This window comes from Stegostoma tigrinum, chromosome 8 (genome assembly GCF_030684315.1).
Source record: "Stegostoma tigrinum isolate sSteTig4 chromosome 8, sSteTig4.hap1, whole genome shotgun sequence".
NCBI classification, from domain to species: Eukaryota; Metazoa; Chordata; class Chondrichthyes; order Orectolobiformes; family Stegostomatidae; genus Stegostoma; species Stegostoma tigrinum.
The window spans coordinates 32106647-32131697 of NC_081361.1; the positions used below are offsets into that span (position 1 = coordinate 32106647).

At 43.6% G+C, this 25051-nt stretch overlaps 2 protein-coding genes across 4 annotated transcripts in view; one reads left to right on the top strand and one right to left on the bottom strand.

Moving 5' to 3' along the window:
- Window positions 1-10926, bottom strand: part of mettl13 (methyltransferase 13, eEF1A lysine and N-terminal methyltransferase) — a 28680-nt gene extending 17754 nt beyond the window's left edge. For both annotated transcript variants that reach the window (XM_048539737.2, XM_059647769.1), the window contains exons 1-4: window positions 10443-10926; window positions 6706-6866; window positions 3618-4368; window positions 1735-1934 (exon numbers count right to left, since the gene is read on the bottom strand). In XM_048539737.2, coding sequence (XP_048395694.1) covers window positions 1735-1934; window positions 3618-4368; window positions 6706-6858 — 1104 coding nt within the window. In that variant the 5' untranslated portion in view covers window positions 6859-6866; window positions 10443-10926. The remainder of the gene's footprint in view (window positions 1-1734; window positions 1935-3617; window positions 4369-6705; window positions 6867-10442) is intronic.
- A 2-nt stretch (window positions 10927-10928) lies between these two features.
- The window catches only part of itpa (inosine triphosphatase (nucleoside triphosphate pyrophosphatase)), a 30080-nt gene continuing 15957 nt past the window's right edge, over window positions 10929-25051 (top strand). Inside the window, exons 1-4 of one of the 2 annotated variants that reach the window (XM_048539738.2) lie at window positions 10929-11065; window positions 12517-12574; window positions 12661-12725; window positions 14171-14244. In XM_048539738.2, the coding sequence (XP_048395695.1) occupies window positions 11003-11065; window positions 12517-12574; window positions 12661-12725; window positions 14171-14244 (260 nt within the window). In that variant the 5' untranslated portion in view covers window positions 10929-11002. The remainder of the gene's footprint in view (window positions 11066-12516; window positions 12575-12660; window positions 12726-14170; window positions 14245-25051) is intronic. The other variant, XM_048539739.2, reaches the window with a different exon arrangement.

Below are 25051 nucleotides of genomic sequence, written 5' to 3' on the forward strand. Positions count from 1 at the left end.
GTAATGATATGGAAATAGACAATCAAAATAAAAAGTCACTCAATTTCCAGGTCATCATAGTTAAAGTTAAATAAAGGTGTTAGTAACAGGAACAAAAACAAAGTTGCCAGAAAAGCCCAGTAGGTCTGGCAGCATCTGTCAAGGAAAATACAGAGTTAACGTTTCAGGTCTGGTGACCCTTCCAGTTCTGAAGAAGGGCCACCAGACCCGAAACGTTTATCCCGTTTTTCCCTTCACAGATGCTGCCAGACAGACCTGCTGGGCTGTTCCTGCAACTTTGTTTCTGTTCCCGATTTACATCATCTGCAGTTCTTTTGGTTTTTAAAGGTATTAATACTCTGTTTCTGTGCAGCTTGACTCTATTTTTTTGCCCACTTGGACCTTCGGCAGCAATCCTGCCAAAGGTGAGTAAACCACGACAAGTCTGTCAATTTCAGACCATCGTTGTGTCCACGAAGTCCGATATTAGAGTCACACAGATGTACAGCACAGAAACAGACCCTTCAGTCCAACTTGTCCGTGCCAAGCAAACATCCTAAATTAATCTAGTCTCATTTGCCAGCTTTTGGCCCATATTGCTCTAAACCTCTCCTATTCACCAGTCCATCCAGATGTCTTTTAAATATTGTAATTGGATCCACCTCTACCACTTACTCTGGCAGCTCATTCCACACACCCACCACCATCTGCGTGAAAAAGTCGCCCCTTGAGTCCCTTTTAAATCTTCCCCCTCTCTCCTTAAACTCACGCCCTCTAGTTTTGGACTGCCCTCTCACCCTATCCATGCCTCAGCCTACTTAGCCTCTCCCTCTAACCCCGGCAACATCCTTGTCAATCTTTTTTGCACCCTTTCAAGTTTCACAACTGCTTTCTTTTAGCAGGGAGACCAGAATCATCAAGCATTGCTTTGACTCTGCTGTGGTGAAGTAATTCTCAAATCACGAACTTAAGTTTATATCTTGGTGCTCTTTAACTACCAGTACCAATTAGATGAATGAACCACATGTAACATTAACCACAGCTTCTGCCGAGCGGAGATAGACGGTGTCGGACTCCCCAGTTCAGTCTCTCTCACCCTCACGTGAGGAATATTGCCTATGAATGAGGAGAACTCCCCAATGGGAAGGAGGAAAGTAGATGAAAAGTTCTGCTCGAATACACAGAAAATAAAAATTTAAAATATGAATGCAAACTTAAGAACTCCAAAGTCTTTGCAAATAAACATACCTGACACATGCATCATCAGTTCAAGATCCTGAAACTCTATCTGGCTGACTGTGGAAGCAGCTTCAAGACAAGGAATACAGTGGCTCAAGCTTAACGAAGGACAAGTGCTACATATCAGTGGAGCTGGTGACACCTGGAAATGTTGTCAGGGAGGCAGGAAGAAAGTGAAAGATTGTAGGGGCACTGTAACATGTAAACTTTTTACTGTCCCCAAGCTGTACAAGAGGAATAAGTGGGCAACACTTGACCTCCAAAGGCAGATATTTCACATACTGTAATGAGTACTTTCATAACATTATGAATCAAACCAAGGCAAAACAGTAAAGACGAGCACACAAGTCGCTAACCATGTTTGAAATAATATATTTTTGTTGAGCCTGCTCCTTCTCACCTGCAGCTACGGGCCAATGACAAGTTTAGCAATCAACAGGATCTATTTTTTGAAGATCAGTCACGGTTGCATTTTGCAGCGCACACAAAAATACACAGAAAAGAGCACGCATTTACCTGTTGGTTCGGAGGAAGTCCAGGAGGAGCTAAATCCATCACCTTTCCCGATAGCTCTGACTGAATGGCTTCCATACTCTCGTAGATTTGGTCACGGTGCAACACCACGACCAGCAAACGCTTGAATTCCGCACTTTTGCCCAGCTGCCTCCGGCCCTCGTCCGTTCCGAACATCCATTCCGTCTCCCTGCCCTGTGGGACTACCAAACTGCATCACGTCATTGTGAAAGTGCTATCTACAATTTGTCCCCTGCCTGTATTGATAGCGCTCTGTCCGGGGCAACCCTTCTCCAGCCGTGGAAGATCCAAATCGGGCCACTAGTCAGTAACTGCATGAAGGTGTTCTTCAAGTAAGTACAGTCAATGTTTCCCCCAGACTGTTTACCCTTTCTGACTATGTCATTAACTTGTAAATTAACTATTGAAATTTGGGACTCACTTTTGTTACAAATTTCCCACGTGTACATTTGGGCTTCCTCTATTTCTTAATTGTTCCCTTTCTGGGGTAAAGGATTAAGTGGCATTGCAGGAACATCAACCTTGGCATTTAAAGAAAAATAGAGCCCTTAAACTCTTGAAAGCCATAACCTTCTATGTGAGATTGATTCTTATTTACAGTGCAAACACAGCAAATTCTTGACACTCACAAGAAGCCAAGAGCAAGATTTCATTCTTGCAAGGTAAAGTGGCACAAATCCACCGGTAATTTGAAGCAAATTACAACACAGTGTTTCTCTCTCTTGCCAGAAGTTGCTCGATTTTTAACTTGTAAACGCACGCATAGCAGTGAGTGCCATGAATTTACTGTTGCTTTCCCAGCAAATTCTGAGCCTGAATTTTACAGTCAGCAGCAAAGCAAGAAAACTGTCTACTAACATCTGCGTTGCGGGATTCCCACTTTCGCCAGCCACTGTTTAAATCTGGCACCAAATCAAGGGGATGCCCTGACACACAGACATCAGTGGTGCCAATACTGGGTCAATATCTGGTTTTACACACAGCAAACCAGGAAGATAATAGCACGGGATGGCACGGTGGATCAGTGATTAGCCTCACAGCATCAGGGACTTGGGTTCGATTCCACCCTTGGGCGATCATATGTATGGAGTTTGCACATTCTCCCCGTGTCTGTGTGGGTTTCCTCCAGGTGCTCCGGTTTCCCCCCCACAGTCTGAAGACGTGCAGGTTAGGTGGATTGGCCATGCTAAACTGCCCATATAGTGTCCAGGGATGTGCGGGATAGTTGAGTTAGCCTTGTAAATGTAGGATTACAGGGATGGTGGGTTGCGGGGGGGGGGGGGGGGCGGGGGACGCTGTCTGCGTGAGACGCTCTTCGGAGGATCAGTGTGGACTCGATGGGGCAAATGGCCTGCTTCAGCCCTGCAGGGATTCTATGATTCTGTGAATATTAAAGAATAAATTACTATGTCCACGACAATTTAAAAACTTAAACTTTCAGATGCTCAACTACAACCAGTGGCGCGCCACAAGAAACAGCGCTGGGTCCTCAACTTTTCGGGCTCAGCGGCTAGACAGTCGGAGTGGATCAAAAAAGGTGCCACCAGCAAGGGATTCAATCCCAGTCCCTGCTGGGGCAGGTTGGGGAACTGCTCTCTTTCCCGACCTGTGCTGGAGATGGGTCAAGCCTGACTTGAGGCAGAGAACAGGGGTAAAGCTTCCGGACTGCCACCTTATTGGTGAATGCGAGCTCTCTCAAAGCTGTCGACAGCTTCAGCAAAGTCACGTTGGTGGATGTTGGCAGTTTCGCTGTTACAGCCACCACAAAGTGCAGCACGACTTTTGAGCGCCCCCCTCCCCCCCCCCGCCCCGATCAAATTCAGCAAGACACGTGGCTCCTTCAATGCAACCAGGATTACACTCACCTATGAAAATGGCAAAGTAGCTGGTGCGAGAAGATTTCACAGATGGCAGATCGACAACGTGAAAGGTGTAGCGAGGTTTCCCAGACGCGCTGTCACAAAGAGTGAGGGTCACGCTCTCTCTGCTGCTCGAGTGTTTGGCCAAGTGGTTTCGGAGTAGTGCATACTGCTGCCTTCCCTTCACTGCTTCCAGCAGTCCATCAACACTGTCCACTCGAAGCGGCTTGTCCAGCTCATCTGCACATATCTCCAGGATCTGGTGTCCGGCGCCGGGAATCGCTTTGAACTTGGTGAAGATGAAGATGAACACGGGCACCGTGAACTGCCTGTTGGCCGTGCCCTGTTCCTCCACAGCGTGTATTCTCACGGGCCAGCCCCACTGCGAGAAGTGGCTGACGGCTTTCTTTGCGATGTGCTCCTGGGCCAGCGAGATGCACACAAAGCGCCCGCCAACCTGCAAGACTCGCCCAATCTCCGCAAACATCCTGTCAATGTTGCGCAGGGTCCCTTCACTCTCATCTGTCATGAGGGCGTCCAGGGTCCCCTTGTCCAGTACAACCTGAAACTGACAGTCACCAAACTCCATCTGCAACATGTCCATTTTCACGAAGGCCATCGCTGGTCGGCAGGTGGCATTGCGTTCCTTCATCTGGGCTATGACCACTTCACTTATGTCAATGTTTGTGATCCCCTGGTAACCTACATCATACATCTGCTCACTTAGTTCAGAGTTACCACAGCCGACAACTAGCACCTGAAGATCAAAAGGTAGAGGGAGGAGAATTACCATTATTTGTTTGAAATCAGATGTTTTGTCAATTTTGTGAATATTTGTGTGAAAGGAAGGATAGCACTAGGGAATGGAATACAACATGGCAACTATCAGATTTGAGCAAGTTTCAGTCCCAAACAACATATCTACTTGAAACAAGGTCCCTGATCTATCAGCTAAGCACCTTCTACATGACAGGAACAATGTCTTCCACTCCCACTCACTTACTATCCAGGTCCACCTCCCTTACCCCCCACCAGACACACGCAGCTTAGTTTAGGAAACCTGATGGCATGGAAAAATTGGACTGAAGGGTCTGTTTCTGTGCTGTATGACTATGACACTAAAACCTCAAAGCCACCCAAACAGTTTAAAACCACCAGCCTATTCAAGTAAAATCAGAATACTGCAAAGGCTGAAAATTTGAAATAATGGAGGAACTCAGCAGGTATGGAGCGAGAAACAGAGTTAACGCTGAGTCCTGCATGACTCTTCTTCTGAACCATTTTGCTCTGAGACATACCCTGCTGCAACAGGGGAATGGTTTCAGACCTTCTTACAGAATCAACCTTTGTGTCACCAAAATGTGAGTAATTTTACAAAACGAAGACCTCACTGCAGGCCAGGCAGCATCAGAGGAGCAGGAAAGCTGATGTTTTGGGTCGACAGACCCGAAACATCAGCTTTCCTGCTCCTCTGATGCTGCCTGGTCCATTGTGTTTATCCATCTCCACACTATGTTATCTCAGACTCCAGCATCGGCAGCTCCTACTATCTCCAAAGAATTCACTGTGTTGCCCATGCGGTTCACATTTAAAAGAAGGATAGTAGGTCACATGTATGAAAATAGCTGACGAATGAAAGCAAGAACTTGCCAGAGCACCTCTAATGACCCAAAGTATTTTGCAGCCAAGGAAGTATCTCCTGAAGTGCAGTCTGTCTTGTATTGCAGAATGCGCGTGCCAATTTGCACACTGTATTATTCCACAAACAGCAATGAGACAGCTGATCAGATTATCTGTCTTAATGATATTGGTTAAGAGATAAAGATTAACTAGGACATCAAGACAATTTGTCAAAGGACATTAAATGAGTATATGAGAAAAAAAGGAATATTGGAAAGTGGAGATGATGTACATGGAATGGGGCAGAAGTTTGACACCAACACAGACTAGTTGGGTCAAACGGCCTGTTTCCGTGTGGTATATTGTGTGTAAGCAGCCAGCTGTAGTTATTTTTAATTAAAGTCAAAGTTATGGTTGGTCTAAGAAATCCTCATTAAGATGAGGCACAGCGGCTCAGTGGTTAGCACTGCTGCCTCACAGCGCCAGGGCCCCGGTTTCAATTCCAACCTTAGGCAACTGTCTGTGTGGAGTTTGTACATTGTCCACGTTTCTGCATGGATTTCCTCCAGGTGCTCCGGTTTCCTCCCACAGTCCAAAGATGTGCAGGCTAGGTGGATTGGCCGTGCTAAATTGCCCGTACTGTCCAAGGGATGCCAAGATTAGTGGGGCTTAAAGAAGATGGGTCGGTGTGGACTTGTTGGGCTGAAGGGCCTGTTTCCACACTGTAGGGATTTTATGATTCCATGATGTTAAAGCATTACCACAAAATTCATGAAGGACTCAGACTTGTGATGAATGGAGTTTTCCTGTACTGTTCAAGGGATGTGTGGGTTATAGGGGGATGGGTCTGGGTGGGGTGCTCCAAAGGGCAGTGTGGGCTTGTTGGGCCAAAGGGCCTGTTTCCACACTGTAGGGAATCTAATCTAATCTAAACATCATGGTGTCTTTTATATTCATTCAAGACAGTCTTTGTCTCACCCAAAAGATGGTAGCTCCAACTGATTAGCTGCTGCTCTAGACGTGTGCTCATGATCTGAAATGGGAGTTATAACATATAATTTTACTATATCTCAGGTTAGTCGATCCCTTTATGGCTGAACTGACAGAAGATGCCTATGGAAAAATAACTATTCACAATGACAGCATTCTAGTATAAACACAGATGTTTTAACAGAATAAGTTGAAACAGATTAGAAAACGCAGGCAACAGTGCTCCACTATTGTGCAGAGCTGCCACATTAAAGAATTAAAAATAAGTTGACCAGCTTATTTCTAACAGGACAACATAAAGACTTGGAGTTCTTTCAGCAGTTCGGAATTATTTTAACAACGCATATAAATTTGTGGTTAAAACAAGGCTGAAAATTTATTTCATTATGGCAGTTAACTTTGTCTTGAAAAAAGTTGTAAGGACCATTTTGCTTTAAGAAATAAAGAACTTTGTCCGAGCACAATTTTAAAAGCTTAAAATTACCTTATCTTTAGGCTTGATATACTTGTGCAGCACTGCACAATGATCCACATAGGTCCCATACCACTCAAAGGTACTGGCACCCCGTTTCTTAAAGAACGTCTCCCAATATTCAGCAGAACTGAACTCTTTTGAGCTCTTCGGCAGTAAATTCATTTTCAAATCTTGGTCAAGACAGAAAATAGTTTGTTAAGATTTTATAAATTACTGTATTCAGAACCTAAAAAAAAGGTCCAGTCAATCACATCTGAGCAAAGCAACGTAAGGCAGGGCAAACCAAATTTTCAAAAGGTGTCAAAATGGTGCTTCTAAATGAAGGTGCACTGGTGTTTTCAGCAAATACACAGCCAATTAAAAACATAGCACAGCTCTTGGAGATAAACATAACATTTTGTTTTTAGGGGGTCTGGTGAAGTGAAATTTTGATTACCCTGAGCTGGTTTTTAAATTAACTTCCACATTGTGCCAAGGTCATCTAACGCAACAAGATTTTGCTGCTCAGTTTACTGGATATCAGCTTCCAAACAAACATACCACTCAGACTTTTCAACTCTGAATGACATATTCAGCCCATCCTCACCTTAAAAACTCACACAGAAGGGGCAATATGTGAAATGATTCTATGTAGCATTTCAAAAGGCAAGAGAACAGGTCAACTCTTCTAACTGCAAATTATTGAGAGTTGATTGCCCAAGGTATAGGAGGTGCTTAATATTTGTGACATCAATAGCCATGGTGCTGGAAATTGGCTAATGTGGTGCCATTATTTAAGAACAGTGTTAAGGAAAAGCCAGGGAACTACAGTCTGGTGAGCCTGACACCAGTGGCGGGCAAGTTGCTGGACAGGATTTACATGTATTTGGGAAGGCAAGACTGATTAGGGATAGTCTACATGGCTTTGAGAGTGGGAAATCATGTCTCACTAACTTGATTGAGTTTTTTTTGAAGATCTGATGAGGAGTGCTGGTTATTATCGACAAGGACTTCAGTAAGGTGTTTCGCATGGTGAACTGATTAACAAGATTAGATCACATGGAATACAAGGAGAACTAATCATTTCGACACAAAATTGGCTCAAAGGTAGGAAACAGAGGGTGGTGGTGGAGGTTTCCTTTTCAGACTGGAGACCTGTAACCAACAGTGTGTCACAGTGGGTTTTGTCCTTTATATAAATGATTCAGATGTGAACGTCGGAGGTATGGCTAGTAAGTCTGCGGATGAAACCAAAATTGGAGGTATAGTGGACAGCCAAGGAGGTTACCTCAGAATGCAAGGGGATCTTGATAAGATAGGCCAATGGGCTGACAAATAGCAGATGGAGTTTACTTTAGATAAATATGAGGTGCTGCATTTTGAAAGGCAAATCAGGGCAGAACTTATACACTTAATGGTAAAGTCCTGGGGAGTGATCTCACAGGTAGAGAGGATTGTGAAGACAGCATTCGGCATGCCTGCATTTATTGGTCAGTGCATTGAGTATAGGAGTCGGGAGGTCATCTTGCAGCTGTACAAGACATTGGTTAGGCCACTTTTTAAAGAGAGAGATTTTGGTTTCACTGCTATAGGAAAATGTGAAATTTGAAAGGGTTCAGAAATGATTTACAATGATGTTGCCAGGTTTTCAGGGTCTGAACTATAGACAGAAGCTGAATAGGCTGGGCGTTTTACCTTGAAGCACAAGAGGCTGAGGGGTGACTTTACAAAGGTTTATAAAATCATGTGGGGCTTGGATCGGATGAATAGCCAAGGTCTCTTTCCCAGTATAGGGGACAAGACAGGGCATAATTTTTTCTCTACTTGGCTTAAACTTAAAGAGGACCTAATGGGAAACTTTTCCATGCAGAAAGTGATGCTTGTATGGAACGAACTGCCAGACAAAGTGGTGAAGGCTGGTACAATTACAACACTTAAAAGGCAACTGGATGGGTATATGAATAGGAAGGGTTTAACAGCGATATGGGCCAAATGCTGACAAACGGAACCAGATTAATTTAGAATATCTGGTCAGCATTGACAAGTTAGACCAAAGGATCTGTTTCAGTGCGATACATCTCCATGACTATCATTCTTTAACATATATAGGATATTTGACTGACCAGATTTGAGTTGACATTTAAGTTGTGTTTTGGCAACATCTGGGCACATGCCGAGTTTCAGGTGTACAAATTGAAGAGATTGAGAGCGGCTTTCAAATCTGTTTTAGAATGGACAAGACTGCAGTCCTCTGAACAGGACAATCAAGTACGTCTCCGGTCATCAGTTTAGTTCTGTCACAGTCACAGCTGAGTGTGAGGAGATTTCCAGCAGTATTTAACACTCACACCAGAGGGCAATTGATCTTACTGAGGTGAATAGCCACTTTCAGGTAGACTTTGAACAGTCTGGAACTATCCGAACTACCTTTCTGACACTGGGCCAATTTTGAAAGCATCTGCTTCAGACCTCCCGTTCAACACAGTTGCAGTCATATCATCATGATGTAGATGCAGAAGAGAGACAGATTAGGTTTCTTGGACACCAGTGATGAGATGATCCAAGACTGGATCAGGGCCACTAGCTCAGTCCTCTACAAACTACAGCAGCATGTTTGACAGCAAAAGACCTCAAGTCAAAAGTCATAGTACACCAGGCAGCTGTAAAAGATATCACATTCCTGCACTGCATTGAGATTTGTACATCAGTGACACACTCCAGATTCAATGGGAGAACAATCAAATAGACATTAGCATTCCTCTTGAAGCTAGGTCTACAAGCAGTCAGACCAAACACCTACAAAATCAACTATGATGGATTGGGCTTGTTTTCCAGATGTCCTCACTAGTTCAACAAGCATTCTTGTATAGCGGTACAGCAAAGTTCAAACAGAATTAATTATAACCTAATACTTAATTTCCTTTTAAATTCAAGCCATCACATTGGAAACATAAAACCAGTTGTATGGAGCTATGCTGACTGGGAAGTGTTAGCATCAACCAACATCCTACACTTTCTCCATGTAACTGCTTCATCACACACATCACCAATTCTAATTTTTCCAAGGCTCTAATTTCACAAGCAATAATGCTGTCATCCCATCCAGACCTCAAGCGGCAGTCATATAGACTAACCGATTTGATGTAAAACGAGTCCTGTGTTCAAACCCTACAGCCCAATGGTATCAATGTGGACTTCACCAGCTTCAAAATCTCCCCTTCCCCCACCGCAGCCCAAAACCAGCCCAGTTCGTCCCCTCCCCCCACTGCATCACACAACCAGCCCAGCTCTTCCCCTCCACCCACTGCATCCCAAAACTAGTCCAACCTGTCTCTGCCTCCCTAACCTGTTCTTCCTCTCACCCATCCCTTCCTCCCACCCCAAGCCACACCCCCATCTCCTACCTACTAACCTCATCCCACCTCCTTGACCTGTCTGTCTTCCCTGGACTGACCTATCCCCTCCATACCTCCCCACCTATACTCTCCACTCCACCTATCTTCTTTTCTCTCCGTCTTCGGTCCGCCTCTCCCTACTTATTCCAGAACCCTCACCGATGAAGGGTCTAGGCCCGAAACGTCAGCTTTTGTGCTCCTGAGATGCTGCTTGGCCTGCTGTGTTCATCCAGCTTCACACTTTATTATCCTGTGTTCAAATATTTCCTTTTTGAAATAAGTAAACATCGGCGCGCTTTAAAGTGTAAGGTCACTGCATTCTTCTCGAATCTAAATCCCACTAGCCACCATAGGCAATATTATTTAACACACCTTACTCATCAGTCAGTTTCCCCAGACAAAGCGTACAACGGTTCTGCGAGTAAATTAAAGTCCCAAAGACGGAAAATTGCAACTAGCACCATGTGACACTCATTTCCTTACAACGAAGACTGGATACATTAGCTACTGCTCCACAGATATCCGTCGGCCTACTGAGAGTCTTTTCGGTTTTTTTTCCTCGTGATATCACTGAGCGGGTTTTTTGTTTGCTTTCTTGGTATATTTCAGAATACGGGTCCACAAACGCAAGTGCCTTTTTTTAAAGGGAATTAGGAAGAAAAGAACACAAACAAAACCCAAACACTGCTGGAGAAGAGTTGCTCTTCTCTCACTACACCATGTGTCTTGTCAATTCATCTCATCAGTTTCCGGGTGAACGAGCTAATCTGACAGAGCGCTGCAGCCATTGGCTGGTTCATGTCGCTCCGTTCCATTCGGAGCACGTGAGGAGACGTTTGAGCCAATCAGAGGCATCTCCCGGTTCACTTTCCCGGAAACGTTAGCGCCTTTCTCTCCGTCTCTCCCTATGTCTCTGTGTGCTTGAAGTGATCATGGCTGCAAACCCAGCTCGTAATGTCGTGTTCGTTACCGGCAATGCGAAGAAGCTGGAGGAGGTAGGCCGGGATATGGGATAAGGAAGCGATATTGCCTCTTCTGCTTCTCTTGATGGGCTTTTATTTTGTTGCTGTACCATATTCACCTCCAGAGCTGTCAAAGTTCAGGAAACATGAACTTTTTTACGGGCTGCAATCTATTGAATTAACGTGTTTAATCTTCTCAGTACCTTTCGAAATAGGCTGCATTCTGAGCAGGATGCTTCCTGTCCAGAAGTCACAAGACATCAGCTATAGTCCAACAGGTTTACTTGAAATCACAAGCTTTCCAGGCGCTGCTCCTTTATCGCATGAAGGATTTTGTCCACCCCAATCCCACACCGGCACCTCCACATCATCCTTTCCTCTCAGCAACACTTGTCTTGAGTTCCCAGAGTGAGGTTCATTTAAAATTCCAACTGTCACTAAGATGTATTTTTGACGTTCTTTCATTTAACCATTTTAACTGAGTCCACTGTTTATCACCCGCTTTTTTTCTTTCCATATCTGATTTGATTCCGATTTGATCCACTTCTAGTGCACCCTTTCTCTGAGAAACCGTATTAAAAACAAATCGATAGCCGTGACGTTCAGCATGTTCTGAAACACAAAAAGTCGAAAGTATTGTGGGTGCTGAACATCAGAAGCAAAATCCAGAAATTAGTAGGAAAACCCAGCAGGGCTGGCAACGTCTAATTGTAATTCTGAAGAAGGGTCACTGGACCCAAAATGTTAACTGATTTTTCTCCACAGATGCAGCTGGGCCCGCTAAATTTTGCAGCAATTTCTGTTTTAAATTCTGAAGCACCTTTTCCTTTACTATGTTGCGCTCAAAACTTTTGTAGGCAGCTGTGCTTTCAGCTGCAGCAGGGCATGGGAAGAGGTTTGATGAGCAGGCACGCACTGTGGTGCCCAGCTCCTGCAAATTCCAGATCGTTTATGCAGTTCTTGCACATATTTTATTATAAATTGATGTACAACTGGTGTAATGAGGCCAGGGAAAGGGGGCTAGACTAAAATCCTGTTGGGCTGATCTTGATGCCTTGCTTTTCCCGTATGTACCTTGGCTCATGACCTCCACCAATTTAATGGCTAAGATCAATAAAGATGCAGGCGCACCATGAAATAAGTTTCTATCATGAAACTACAGAACAATATTTGGGAATTCGAGAAATTTGACTCAGTGACAGTGAAGGAACAGTGACCTACAATGTAGCCAAGATGATATGAGACATAGAGGGGGAGCTTGGAGGTAACCCTATACTGCTGCTGTTGTAAGTGATAGTTACCGAAGGTCTTTGAGATGCTTTTGAAATCTTGGCATGTTACTGTACCGCATCGGTTAGTAACTGATAGAACTCAATATCATATTCTATATCTCTTATTATCTTGTTAAGAAAATTAATCAAGAACTTCTAAAAACCCTTTTAGTGGAAATGGGGATTAAATCTAGCTTTGTCTTTGCAAAACAGGTTGTTCAGATTCTGGGTGACAAGTTTCCTTTCACACTGGTTTCCAAAAAGATCGACTGTAAGTACTTGACTTTCCAGTTTGCTCTGGTCTTGAGAATGAAGAACTAGAAATGAGATTCAAGTTAAGTATTAATTCCTCTCCAGTGCCAGAGTATCAGGGTGAGCCCGATGAAATCTCCATCAAGAAATGTCAGGAAGCAGCCAGGCAAGTAAGTGCCAGTTACCAAACCTGTATTATCTGGTCTAGATATGTTAGCTAGTAAATGGTTATGTAATTGTCCAAATAAACTGTGATATAGTCTTGCTGTATCAGTTTGTGTTCTTTGAATATTGATAAATTGATGTTTTAGACACAAAAAAAACCTCATTTATGCAGCAGCTTGCTCAACCTCAGGATACCCCTAAGTGTTTTCCAGCCAATTCATATTTTTAGATTGTACACCTACTTTGCAAATGATTATATGTAGTGAATGGCATGTGCAAGTTCATTGTATTTAGGACATACAATAGCTTTCATTATCTGTGTTGTGCTATCTGTTAATTGGAATTCAGTTGGGGAATGTGTTCTCTGAGATCCACTTAACAAAAGTATCCAGTGACTCTGCACCCATGTGAACATTTACTGGAAATTCAAATTTGCATTGGCTATTTGAACAAAACCTTCAAGGTGTTTTTATTTAAATTGATTGTCTCCCTTTGGGTGCCTCGCCTGAGAATTTGCTTATTGGAACAATTTGGGAGTTCGTCTGAGAGAACATAGTTCTTTTTAACTTCATTATATACGATGATGAGAAGAAAGAAGCCAGAGGCTATTAATATGGGCACAACAGAGTTCACGTTGATCCCAACCAGATCATTTTGCCATCCATATCATGTTTGTGAACCTGTTGTAATTCCTAAGATCGCTTTGCAAATGATTAGTGATCCATTTATGTGTAATTTGGGAATTCTTGTGAAATTGGCATTTGCTTTAAATACATTACACACCTCTGACTATTAATTAAATGTTGTCCCTAAATGTTTTTGCCGCCTTTATCAATATAAATTACTGATTCTGAGACACTATTTTGGGGGCAAGAGCACACCTTTTGTGCCTCATTCTGGAAGGTGAAAACCGGTGGGCTATTCAACCGTGGGCTGCATTGCATCCAAATCCCATCTCATCCACATCATGTCAACATGCAATGTTTTCCAATGGGATTAGCTTCTACCAAGTTGAGAGCTTGGCTGAAACCATTTAACAAACAGACTTCCGATCATGTTGGCCTGAGCATTAATGCCTGTAATGGACTTTGCTCATAAATATTTGATTGGCTAAGGAAGCGATTGCTGGTGGTACTTATAGGAAGAGGAACAAGAAAAAAGTTGTGGTGATTTTGCTGGTGGGAAATTGATCAGTTGTGTATAATAATGCTGCTGGGAATGAAAAGCAAGTAAACAAAACCTGAATGTTGGGTTTGCTCACTTGGCTTTGGGAACGGTTCAAAATACATTATTTATTGATTTTTAACATGTTAGATGTGGGGCAAACTACTATTGGTCTCTAAGCTGAATAATAAACAATCTGCTGTGAATTGTAAAAATAAATTTGAGAGCAGTAAATTTGGGATATAGCACGTGTTCGTAGTGACATTGAGCTACTTTATTTCTTTAGATCCAAGGTCCGGTTATAGTAGAGGACACCTGTTTATGTTTCAATGCGTTTGGTGGACTTCCTGGGCCATATATGTAAGTAGAACAATACTGTATTAGCAGTCACTGCCCTTCTCTTGTTTGCTTCCTTGAGTAACATGTATCACTTTTCACATTTGTTGCATCATGTTTATTAATAAGTCAAAAACACATGGATCCTGGATTTGATTCCTGATCGCTGGTAAAGCAATTGGTCTGATCTGGAGAAGTGACAGAGTAGTTGTTCCAGTTAGTTTCAATACTTCCTTGGCTAAGGTACCCATTGTTCTGATTCAGTATACGTTGGTTTTTCCTGGGAGGTAAGTAACCCAAAAAAAGTGCGTTCCTAGGTGAGCGCAGCATTGACCTCCATAGCTGATCAGTTTAGTAATCATTGCGTGTGAGGACGCAGACAAGATACAAAAGTGAGCTGATGCCTGTGCAACTTTATTCTGGTGTAGATCATTGCTTCCAAGGAGAAAAGGCCCCTGTACTAAGTTAGCTGATTTAACTTCAACGTAGATGGTTTTGAATAGCATCTTTCATGATCTCAGGTCACACAGTATCTAATTTTCACACGGCAGAGTGCTACCCAATACAGCAATATGGTGATGACCACCTATTCCCTCAGCAATCAAGGTTTAAGGCTGGTGTCATCCAACGCTCCCCAGAACTACCTTACTCTCAAAACACTCTGTCACGGTGTTTGAAGCCAACTCGAGATAGCACACAGGGCCCGGACTTAACGTTCTGTTTATAAGGCAGCTCCTCTGACAGAGCAGCCCTCCATCTATGGCTGCTGAGATTTTACGTTCAGGCCCTTGAAGTGGGACTTGTACTGCCAGACATGTGACTTAGGAGAATTTTCTTTTCTTTATGCACGTGCTAAGCATTTCATGCCTCTGTTGTAGTCCACGTGTGTGACAGTGCCATATGGACTGAACTGGAAGGAGTGGGAAGTCTTGCACACAAGAGAATCACGTAGAATTGTGCCCAGATGCTGAGATTTGCGTGCACCAGGGATGGATAAGCCCATCCCTGTTCACTTGATGGCAGCAAGCTGGAGTCAGAATTGCCAGAAACATCTTAGTATCACTTTTGTTTTTGTTCTCCCAGATGTTCAGTGAGTGCACAACAAGAAATTTACAAGGATGTTGCCAGGACTGGTGGGTTTGAGCTCTTGGGAAGGGCTGAATGGCCTGGGATTTTTTTCCTCTGGAGCATTGGAAGCTGAGGGGTAACCTTACAGACGTTTGTAAAATCATGAGTGGCATGGATAGGGTGAATAGCCAAGGTCTTCTTCCCCAGGGTGGGGTGTCCTGAACTAGAGGGTGTAGGTTCAAGGTGAGAGGGAAAAGATTTAAAAGGGACCCGAGGGGCATCATTTTCACAGGTGGTACATGTGTGGAATGAGTTGCAGAAGAGATGGTAGAGGCGGGTACAATTAAAACATTTAAATGACGTTTGGCCAGGTACACAGATAGAAAAGGTTTGAGCTAAATGCAGGCAAATGGGACTACTTCAGTTTAGGATACCTGCTCGGCATGGATGAGTTGGACCTGTGCACTGTGACTCTATAAATATTGAGATTTTTTTTGGGGAGGTGGCTGAAAAAATAAATAGCATTTTCCATCCCAATTGCTTACTTTATTAAACAGTCAATTGACTTGAATTTCAACGATCAGAATAGGTACAATGCACCACAGGGTGGATTTTGGATTCCATAATTTATATCTTGATTCTAGATGGCAACAAGTCCCATGGCTGGAAAATTACAGCAAGTTATTGTAGATCCAGCTGGCATGCAGACACATTTGGAGTCACTAGAAGCAATAACCCGAAGAATAGTTAGGCACAGCTAATGAGTGCAGCTCAATATCGTTCATAATTTTGGGGTTGCCTTGGGGATGGTGGCTCTCAACAGGGCACCAGAAGCTATTGGTGATGCTCTTTACTGAATGTGCACACTACTGTATTTGACCACCAGGTGGCAGAAAATGCATGCGTTGCAACATAACCCTGCCAAAGCCTCACTTAACAAGAAGTTTGAGAGAATTTCTCACTAACCATACAGACCTTTTTTTGCGGGGTGGACATTAGAAATGCCCTACCGCAGTATATGCTGCAAATGTATCATGAGGGAATAAATTCTTTTTCTTGCCTGCATTGAATATTCTAACATTAGATTGAGGGAGAAGAGAAAGAATTCTTGACATAAGTCTTTTTTATATGACCTTTAATGATAAAGACGCTAAAGGTGGTTGACTTATTGTTCGCAAGGCCCTGAAGAGACTGTTGCAACATAAATAGCAATAAAGATGGCACAGTTGCATACAGTGTTTAAGCAACAGTGAAGGATGAGTTAGCTTAAAAGGGTTACGACAACAATGTCATGCACGGGTTTATCTCTATTTAAACATGCCCCGGAGGAAGTGTCTCAAAAAAATATAATCAGTATTGAACATGCTTGGCAAGGAACTGGCTCATGCAGAGTCAGGAGTGGATTCATAAATTTATTGGCATCCTGACTATCTCTGAACTTTTGAAGAAATGGGATCACATTCCAATGGTGGCCAGCTAGCTTTGTGTGGATATGCAGCCAGCGCTAGGTCAGGCTTGCCCACTGTGTGCCAAGGGACTGAGGATTGATTTGACTGAAGTGTTTAAGATGTTAACAGAAATTGGATAGCGATGAGGGAAGACATAGGTCCTCTGATTCATGAACGGAGGGAAACATCTTAAAATTAGTGTGAGGCCATTCAAGACAGAAATCCAGAAGCACTTCTCATTGAGTGTCGAGGATCTTGGAACTCTGTCCTTCAAAAGCCTGCAGATGCTGGGTCAGCTGAAACTATGGAGTTTGCGATTACTGGATGAGACTGTGGCACGAATGAGACTGTGGGGGTGCATGGTGCTAAGATTGGATAAACGAAATGAAGTTTTAGGCTGGACTTACATTCTGATTGAATGGAAAGCAGCCTCAGGCCTAATTAGTCAACCCTCACTTGCATTTTATTCTCCCTATTCTTTCAAAGGGATCTGGATGTCGCTGGCTAATCGGCATTTATTGTCCATCATTAATCACGCAGGAAGAATCAACTACATTACTGTGATTCTGATGTCCTAAAGGATTTTAATCAAATTGATAGCTTTGGGTGTTTTTTTAAAACAACAATCACCGGTGGTCTCCATTAGACTGGCTTTTTTATTCCACTTTTTTGTTTCACTATCTGCCACAGTCAGATTTGAACCAATGTTCATAGAATGTTGTCGTGGAATTCTGGGCGACTAGTCCCATGCATTACCAGACTATTCCACTGCCACATGTGATTAATAGTCCATTGAATGAGGTGTGCAGTTTGAAAGATACTTAGATAAGTTAATGAACAGGAAAGGTTTGGAGGGATATGGGCCAGGAGCAGGCAGGTGGGACTAGCTTAGTTTGGGATTACACTCAGTTTAAACTGGTTGGGCCGAAGGGTCTGTTTCTGTGTTTTATCACTCTACAAAGAATACCTCCTGGCAGGGTACTCAAGAGCGGCTGATATTCTTGAAACTCAGGTGAAGCAGTATCCTGAAGAGAGGTGGTTGAGAAAAATTGAAGAGAAATAATTGTAAGAAGTGTCTTGTTGTAATTGCTACTGTAAATACAAATAAACCAGTTGGTCCCTCTGCTAGGAGGGTCGGTCTGGTGTCACCCTGCTTTGCAGCTATCCAGTTATCCCGTGTGGAACAGTTCTGGGTTCCAACTGGGCTTCCAGAACAATGTTGGCCTTGGCATCAAGGCACTGTTAAAGATTTTTAACACGCACCGGAAAGCTACGGCAGCTCGTGAGATCCAACATTCAAGTTTTCCAAATTCAGTGTGTATCCTCTGCTGATTTATTTCTGTCAATTTGCAATAAAAATGATCCAAATAGTCCAAGCAGAGCATTGCCAGGGGCCAGAGCAGTGGGAAATGCTGCTGTGTGTTTGTTTTAGCACTGACCTTGGGACCTTTTTATTGGTTTTAAAGTGTCGCAGGGAATTGGTTTGCAAATATTAAAGTCATTTGAGGCTTTATCCTTCCACTGCACGTGACTAAGAGCCACCTTTTTAGGAAGAAATGAACCCTTCAAAATTTGTAAAGTTGTTTCTGGGGATTGTACTTGCAACCCGATTGAGCTGAATTCCAAAGTTTGCTGGTAAGCAGGACCCATCGGGGTGGTGTTAGAGCCAGTAAACTCCAATTAATCTTCCTGTAGCCCTGTCGAACAGCGAAATTATATCCTTACTGCATGCTCATCGTCCTAGAGAAAAGAACGGAGAGCCCCTTTTGGGTCAGTAGGAGCCCTCTCTCAACACTTGGCGATTTGTGGAGGGATTTTGCCAGAGGGAACACCGCAGCTCCCCAGATGGTGTAGGTGAATTGTGCAGATGCAGTGAAGAGGAAGCTAGCTGAGTAAAAGAAGGAGAAAGGAATAGGTGGGTCTATTCCTAGCGATGTGAGCTAAGATGGGAGAAGGCTTGTATGATGCCTTAGCAGCAGTTGGACTGATCTGGCCCATTTCTGTGCTGTGAAATTCTATGTGAAATCTTTTTAAGAAAGTTATCCTTTTTCAGGTTCTTGGGATGAGTGATATTGGCAAAACGACACCTGTTGGCAAGCTTTAATTGTATGGTGGAGGTGGTGCCTGAGGTGCTGCGAAACACTGTGACCTTTGTAAGAGTCCTCCCAAGATGGTGTTGAGCAGACAATTCCAGGAGGAAGATTACCAGAGAGAATGCTGCCATTCAGCAGAATGTGTGGGCATTGAGGTGAATTGCACAGAAGCATTGAGGAAGGAGAAAGGAACAGATGGATATTTTTACAGTGACATGAGACAAGGTGGAGGGCTGGTCTGACCCAACCTATCCTCCCAGTTGGTAGAGATCACATGTTGAAGGAAGTGCTGTGTAGTGCATCCTGTATGTTGCAGTCCCTGCTGTAACAGAGTAACAGCACTGCACGGGAACCAATCCTTTGACCCACCACAGTGGATGCTGTGTCCAGTGTCTGACCTGCCACAGCGAAAAGGCTAACTTGCACAGTGTTGGCTTTTCTTAGCTGTTGGAGCTGCTCCAAGCCAGGGAGTTACTTTACTGGACTCCTGGATTCAGCCTTATGGGGAGGTTTTCTGAGATTGGAAGGGAAAATACTTGTATCAGAAACCCAACCTCTGTCCTACTCTTGCAGTTGTATTGTTGGTGTGACTGGAAGATGACATGTCCTGTAGACTGATATTGAATTATTGACAATATATTTTCAGGTTTGGCTAAAAAATTCCACAGGCTGTACTAGAGATTTATAGATTCATACTGCGCAAGAAAGGCCCTTTCTTGCACCTGGAGGAGCACAGCAGGCCAGGCAGCATCAGAGGAGCAGGAAAAGTTGACGTGTTGGGTCAGGACCCTTCTTCAGAAAGGGGGAGGGGCGACGGGAGCTCTGAAATAAATAGAGAGGAGGGGCGGGGCTGGGGGAATGTAGGTGGATGGCGATTGGTGAGTGAAGGTAGGCAGTTGTTGGAATTGGCCAGTGAGGTGGGAGGAGCAGATAGGTGGGAGAGAAGACTGACATTTCAAGGAGGTGGTGATTAGAGGGAGGGTTGGTCATGGGACGAGGCCGGGGCTGGGAAGATTTTTGAAGCTAGTAAAGTCTACCTTGAGACCATCGGGCTGTAGGGTCCTGAGGCGGCATATGAGGTGCTGCTCCTCCAGTTCCTGGGCAGCGTCGTTCTGACACTGGAGGAGGCCCAGGATGGACATGTCGTCCAGGGAATGGGAGGGGGGAGTTAAAATGGTTTGCAACTGGAAGGTGGTGGTGTTTGTCGCATACAGAGCGCAGATGCTGTACGAAACGGTCTCCAAGCCTCCGCGTGGTCTCCCCCAATGTGAAAGAGGCCACATCGGGAGCAGAGGATGCAGCAGACCACATTGATGGATGTGCAGCCTTGAGCAAATGCACTGGTGCCTGTAGCTTCTTCCTACAGTGTTGGAAGTGTTAAGGCTGATTTCATTCTAATTTTCCATAGTTCAATATGCCCATATATGGCCAGCAGCAGAGAACTATTCCAAGCATCCTGTGAAGTATCTGGATCTCTGTACAGATTGAGCACCTGGGGAGTACGACTTGGGTTTATACTTTTGTTTGTGTTCGTTTCAAATAAAATAGAGGTCTATAAAGTGCCATCTGTAGTTCACGTTTTTAAAGTCAGTATTTCAGCTCTCTTGCTGTTTTCACTTGCAGCTGTGCACCAATGGAAATAAGTTGACCTGGCTCGGAATTAACTTACCACCACGTTTCCAAAGTAAACAGGGTGTTCACACGTGGAAAGTGGGCTGGAGGCTCGGAGTTTATCATTGACAGCAGTAAAGTACTTTTCCACACCAAGCCACCACCCCGGCCAAATGTGTCAACATTGACAGAGCCTCCTGCTGGCTGAACCTTAGTAACACATGTCTGATCTAAACAGATCTTCAAAAGCATATGCCACGAGAGCTTTCATTGGGTGATGGCATGTTTGTTGTATTGGAAGTGAGAATTCTTCTTCCTGTTGAAATGGAAATTCTTAAATCCTTCAATTTTTATGTTGGGTTCCTCGCACGTGCTGTGTAATTTTAATGGGTTAGTGTGATGCAATAGTAGATCTCACACCTCTGGTGAAACACTCTGGATGTATTGCATTGTCACGTGTGACTCCCTTCCCTTGTCTGCCTTTTGGGATGTAAATGCATCAGTGGTTAGCACTGCTGCCTCACACTCCAGGGACCTGGGTTCGATTCTACCCTTGGGAACTGTCCTGTGTGGAGTTTGCTCATTCTCCCCGTGTCTGCATGGGTTTCCTCCCACAGTCCAAAGATGTGCAGGCTAGGTGGATTGGCCGTGCTAAGTTGCCTGTAGTGTTCAGGGGTCTGTAGGTTAGGTGGGTTGTGGGGGATGGGTCTAGGTGGGATGCTTCAAGGGTAGGTGAGGACTTGTTGGGCTGAAAGCCCTGATTCCACACTGCAGGGATTCTATGATGATGACGATCATGATCTAAGGAGTGCCCTTCCCATTCCTGGCCACTATTTATCCCACAATTGACTTCTTTAAAAACCAGATCATCTAGCCATTGTCATGTCATGCCATTGCCATGCCCCTTTTTGGGGGACCTTATCTGCCTGTAGCCAGTCTAGTTTCCGAAGTAGCCCAGGAAGCCTTGTGATTGTACCAAACTGTAAACAGTAACAAACGCAGTACTGGTTTTATTATTGCTGACAGACAATAATGTTAGACTCATCTGTGATCTGTGCCACATGAATGCATATTTAATTATTAAATTTTTGATATAGTCATCTTGTGCACTGGAGCCAGTGATGTCAACATTATGGATTGGTATACTCTTCCATTTCTTGCTTTCAGCATCATTGGGTTGGATTTTATTTGCTGATTGAAGCTCCCTCATTTCTGGCCTTTGCTCTTCATCATCCACTTATCTGTCACCAGTCTGACAATTCCATTATCCTCATCACCTGAGGTATTTAATTTAAGTACATGAAAATGACCATTTAGCTCCATTAGTTTTCAACCTCTAATACAGTGTAATGGGATAATAAATATGAAAGGAAGTCATGCGGAATGTACTAATTAGTGAAAGAGAAGACTAGGTATACAAAAGGGGAATATGAGAAAGGCTAGAAAATAATATAAAAGGAAATTGCCATAAAGAAATAAGAAATGGCGATAGACATGGGAGTATAAGCAGTACTGTTGGTAAATTTAGATAAATTACTCTGTCACCTCATCTTGAGCCTTTATCAACATAATTGTGAAGGGTGAGAGTGAAGTTTGAAGATGAAGTTATGATAGGGATATTTAAAAATTTGCATCAGTTTCAGAAATGGTTAAAATGAGACCAGGTGCCATACAAAGTGATGTTGTGTAATTTGCTGGAGATAATTAAAGAAAAGGAAGTGGCTCTGAAGCAGATTCAAAGTAAGTCTGCACTCGGTCATGGTAGCCAACCTAGGCTGAGAAAAGCAGTAAGATATGAGATAGCAGAGGGTTGGACCACAATTCATCAATGTTCTGTGTACAGGCAAACAATGCTATGGAGCAGGAGAGCGGCTAATGCTCTGGCCAGGAAGGATACATCATGCAACAGCATGAAATTGGTCAAGTATCAATTGGAGACATACTGAAAGAATTCTTCATTTAAAATTTAAGCTTTGAGGTATGAGAGCTCATCAAGGACAACTGACAAGAATATTAAAAGCAAGTTGTATTTGAGAGCATTTTAAAATATCTTTTGAACCAATTGGTTAGACAGTTGATGTAATGGATATTACATTTTGCAACAGATTTACAAAGTCTATTCGTCAAATTCTCAAGATATTTGTTACAAAAACTAAAATGAAATGGGATATGGTAGCATAAATAGACATTGGATAATGGACCAGAAATAGCATTATGGATGATGGATGTTATTCTGATTTGGAAATGGTATACATGCTGGAAGTAAATTGACATCCTGTACAGAATTAGTACGTTTAAAACTGATCTGAACTGACAGCAGGAAATACCTGTTCATCCTGTCTGACTTTAAGAATTAGTAAAAGAGGCTCGGAAGTAACATATGCAATTTAATGCAGGGAAGTAAGTGTGAAAGTATTTTGGGAGAGAAAAAGGAATGTACGCAGTTGTTTAATGTATGAAGATTGTAGATGAATATGAAGAAACTTTTGAAAGTAACATTGTAAGTGGATAAAACCAGACAAAGGGCAGCATAGGTTTATAATTGGTGATAATGATAAACTGAGACAGGGCTATTCTTCAGTTACAGTTATTGTGTTTTAGCTGCCCTACTGTAGGAAGGTAGTTAAAGTTATAACGAGTGTACAGGTTCATTAGGACAACACCAGAGATGTTGTGAGCAGAGACATGGGATATAGTGCCGACTGGGCAGGGCGTCTTCCATTAAAGAGATTTAAAATCGTGAAACAGTTTGAATTCGGACAGTGATGAGGATTCACCAAATTAACATGATCCTTGACGAGAAGAGATGTTAAAATTCTTTTCTGTTGCTCCCAGGAATTGTGAAGCATGAAATACGTTGTCACAGTGTAGTTTGAGGCTGAAGCTATTAATTTTAAATAGGAAAAATGAATAAATACGGGAGGAGACAATGATGATTAAGGCCAAGGGGAGTGAGCAGGGCAGTAAGACTAGTTTTGGATTGTTCCAGTAAAGATCCAGTGGGCAAAATCCTACCTTCTGTTCTGCAAATTTCTCTACCTTGAGTCTTGATACCATCGAACATGTGTTACTTGACACCTGCCGTCGGACAAAATGCAAGAAATCAATAACATCTGTGGTCTTCAGCTCAGAGCAGTGATAAACATCCGTACAATATCTTCTCTCTTCGCATGCTGATGAATGTGCTGAGTATGTTCGTCATTTTTCTGTTTTTGTTTTCCCTACCATGACCCTAGATCTGACACCCAGATTTAATTTTAAAAGCTGTTGAGTCATCCACACCAATAGCATGGGTTCAGTTCCTGCACAGGCTGACCTTACCACGAAGATTCTGCTTTCTCTTCTTCACTGCTTGCTGAGACATGGTGACACCCAGGTTAAACTCAGCACCTGCTATCTCTCTCTGATGAGACATCAGCCCTTTGATCTTCTAGAACGATGGCAATTTTACCCTTTCACAGTAAGATGCAGACAACTTGAAGAACCTTGGTGTAGACTAAAGAATAGATTAGAAAGGGACATCAAATCAGCAAGTTGTCAGTAATTTTTTTTAAAAATACTTGAATTTATGAAGTGCCATTAGAGGTGCTTCAGGACATCCCAAGGCTCTGTTTAGACATCAAAGCGCCATCTCGGTTATGTAGGCAAATGCAGTACCAAAGAATGAAGCAAACAAAGAACGAGCTGGTCGGGTCCCGAGGGACGCAGCTGCTAGACTTGGGTCTGCAGCAGGTGGTGACAGAACCAACAAGAGGGAAAAACATACTTCACCTCCATCCTTACTAATCCTGTGGTTGCAGATGCATCGGTCCATGACAGTATGAGTAAGAGTGACAAACGCACAGTCGTTGTGGAGATGAAGTCCCGCCTTCACATTGAGAAAACTCTCCATCAAGTTGTGTGGCACTATCACCGTGCTAAATGGGACAGAATTTGAATAGATCCAGCAACTGAAGACTGGGCATCCATGAGGCACTGTGGGCCATGAACAGCAGCAGCACTGTACTCCAGCACAACCTGTAACCACATGGCCCAGCGTATACCCCTCTCAACCGTTACCATCAAGCCAGGGGATCAACCCTAGGTCAACGGAGAGTGCAGGAAGGCATGCCAGGAGCAGCACCAGGGATATGTGAAGGTGAGGTGTCAACCTGGTGAAGCCACCAAGCAGGACTACTTGCACGCCAGACAGCGAAAGCAGCACATGATAGACAGAGCTAAGTGAGCCCACAACCAACGGATCAGATCTAAGCCCTGCTGGCCTACCACATCCAGCCATGAGTGGTGATGGATGATTTAAACAACTCACTGGAGGAGGAGGCTCCACAAATGTCCCCATCCGCAATGATGGAAGAGCCCAGCACACCAGTGCAAAAGATAAGGCTGAAGCATTCGCAGCCATCTTCAGCCAGAAGTACCGAGTGGATGATCCATCTCGGCCTCCTCCAGTGGTCCCCAGCAATACAGGTACGGTCTTCAACCAATTTGATTCACTTCACGTGATATCAGAAAATGGTTGGAAGCACTGGACACTGCAAAGATTACAGGCCCTGACAATATTTTGGAAATAGTGCTGAAGATGTGTGCTCCAGAACTTGCTACACCCCTAGC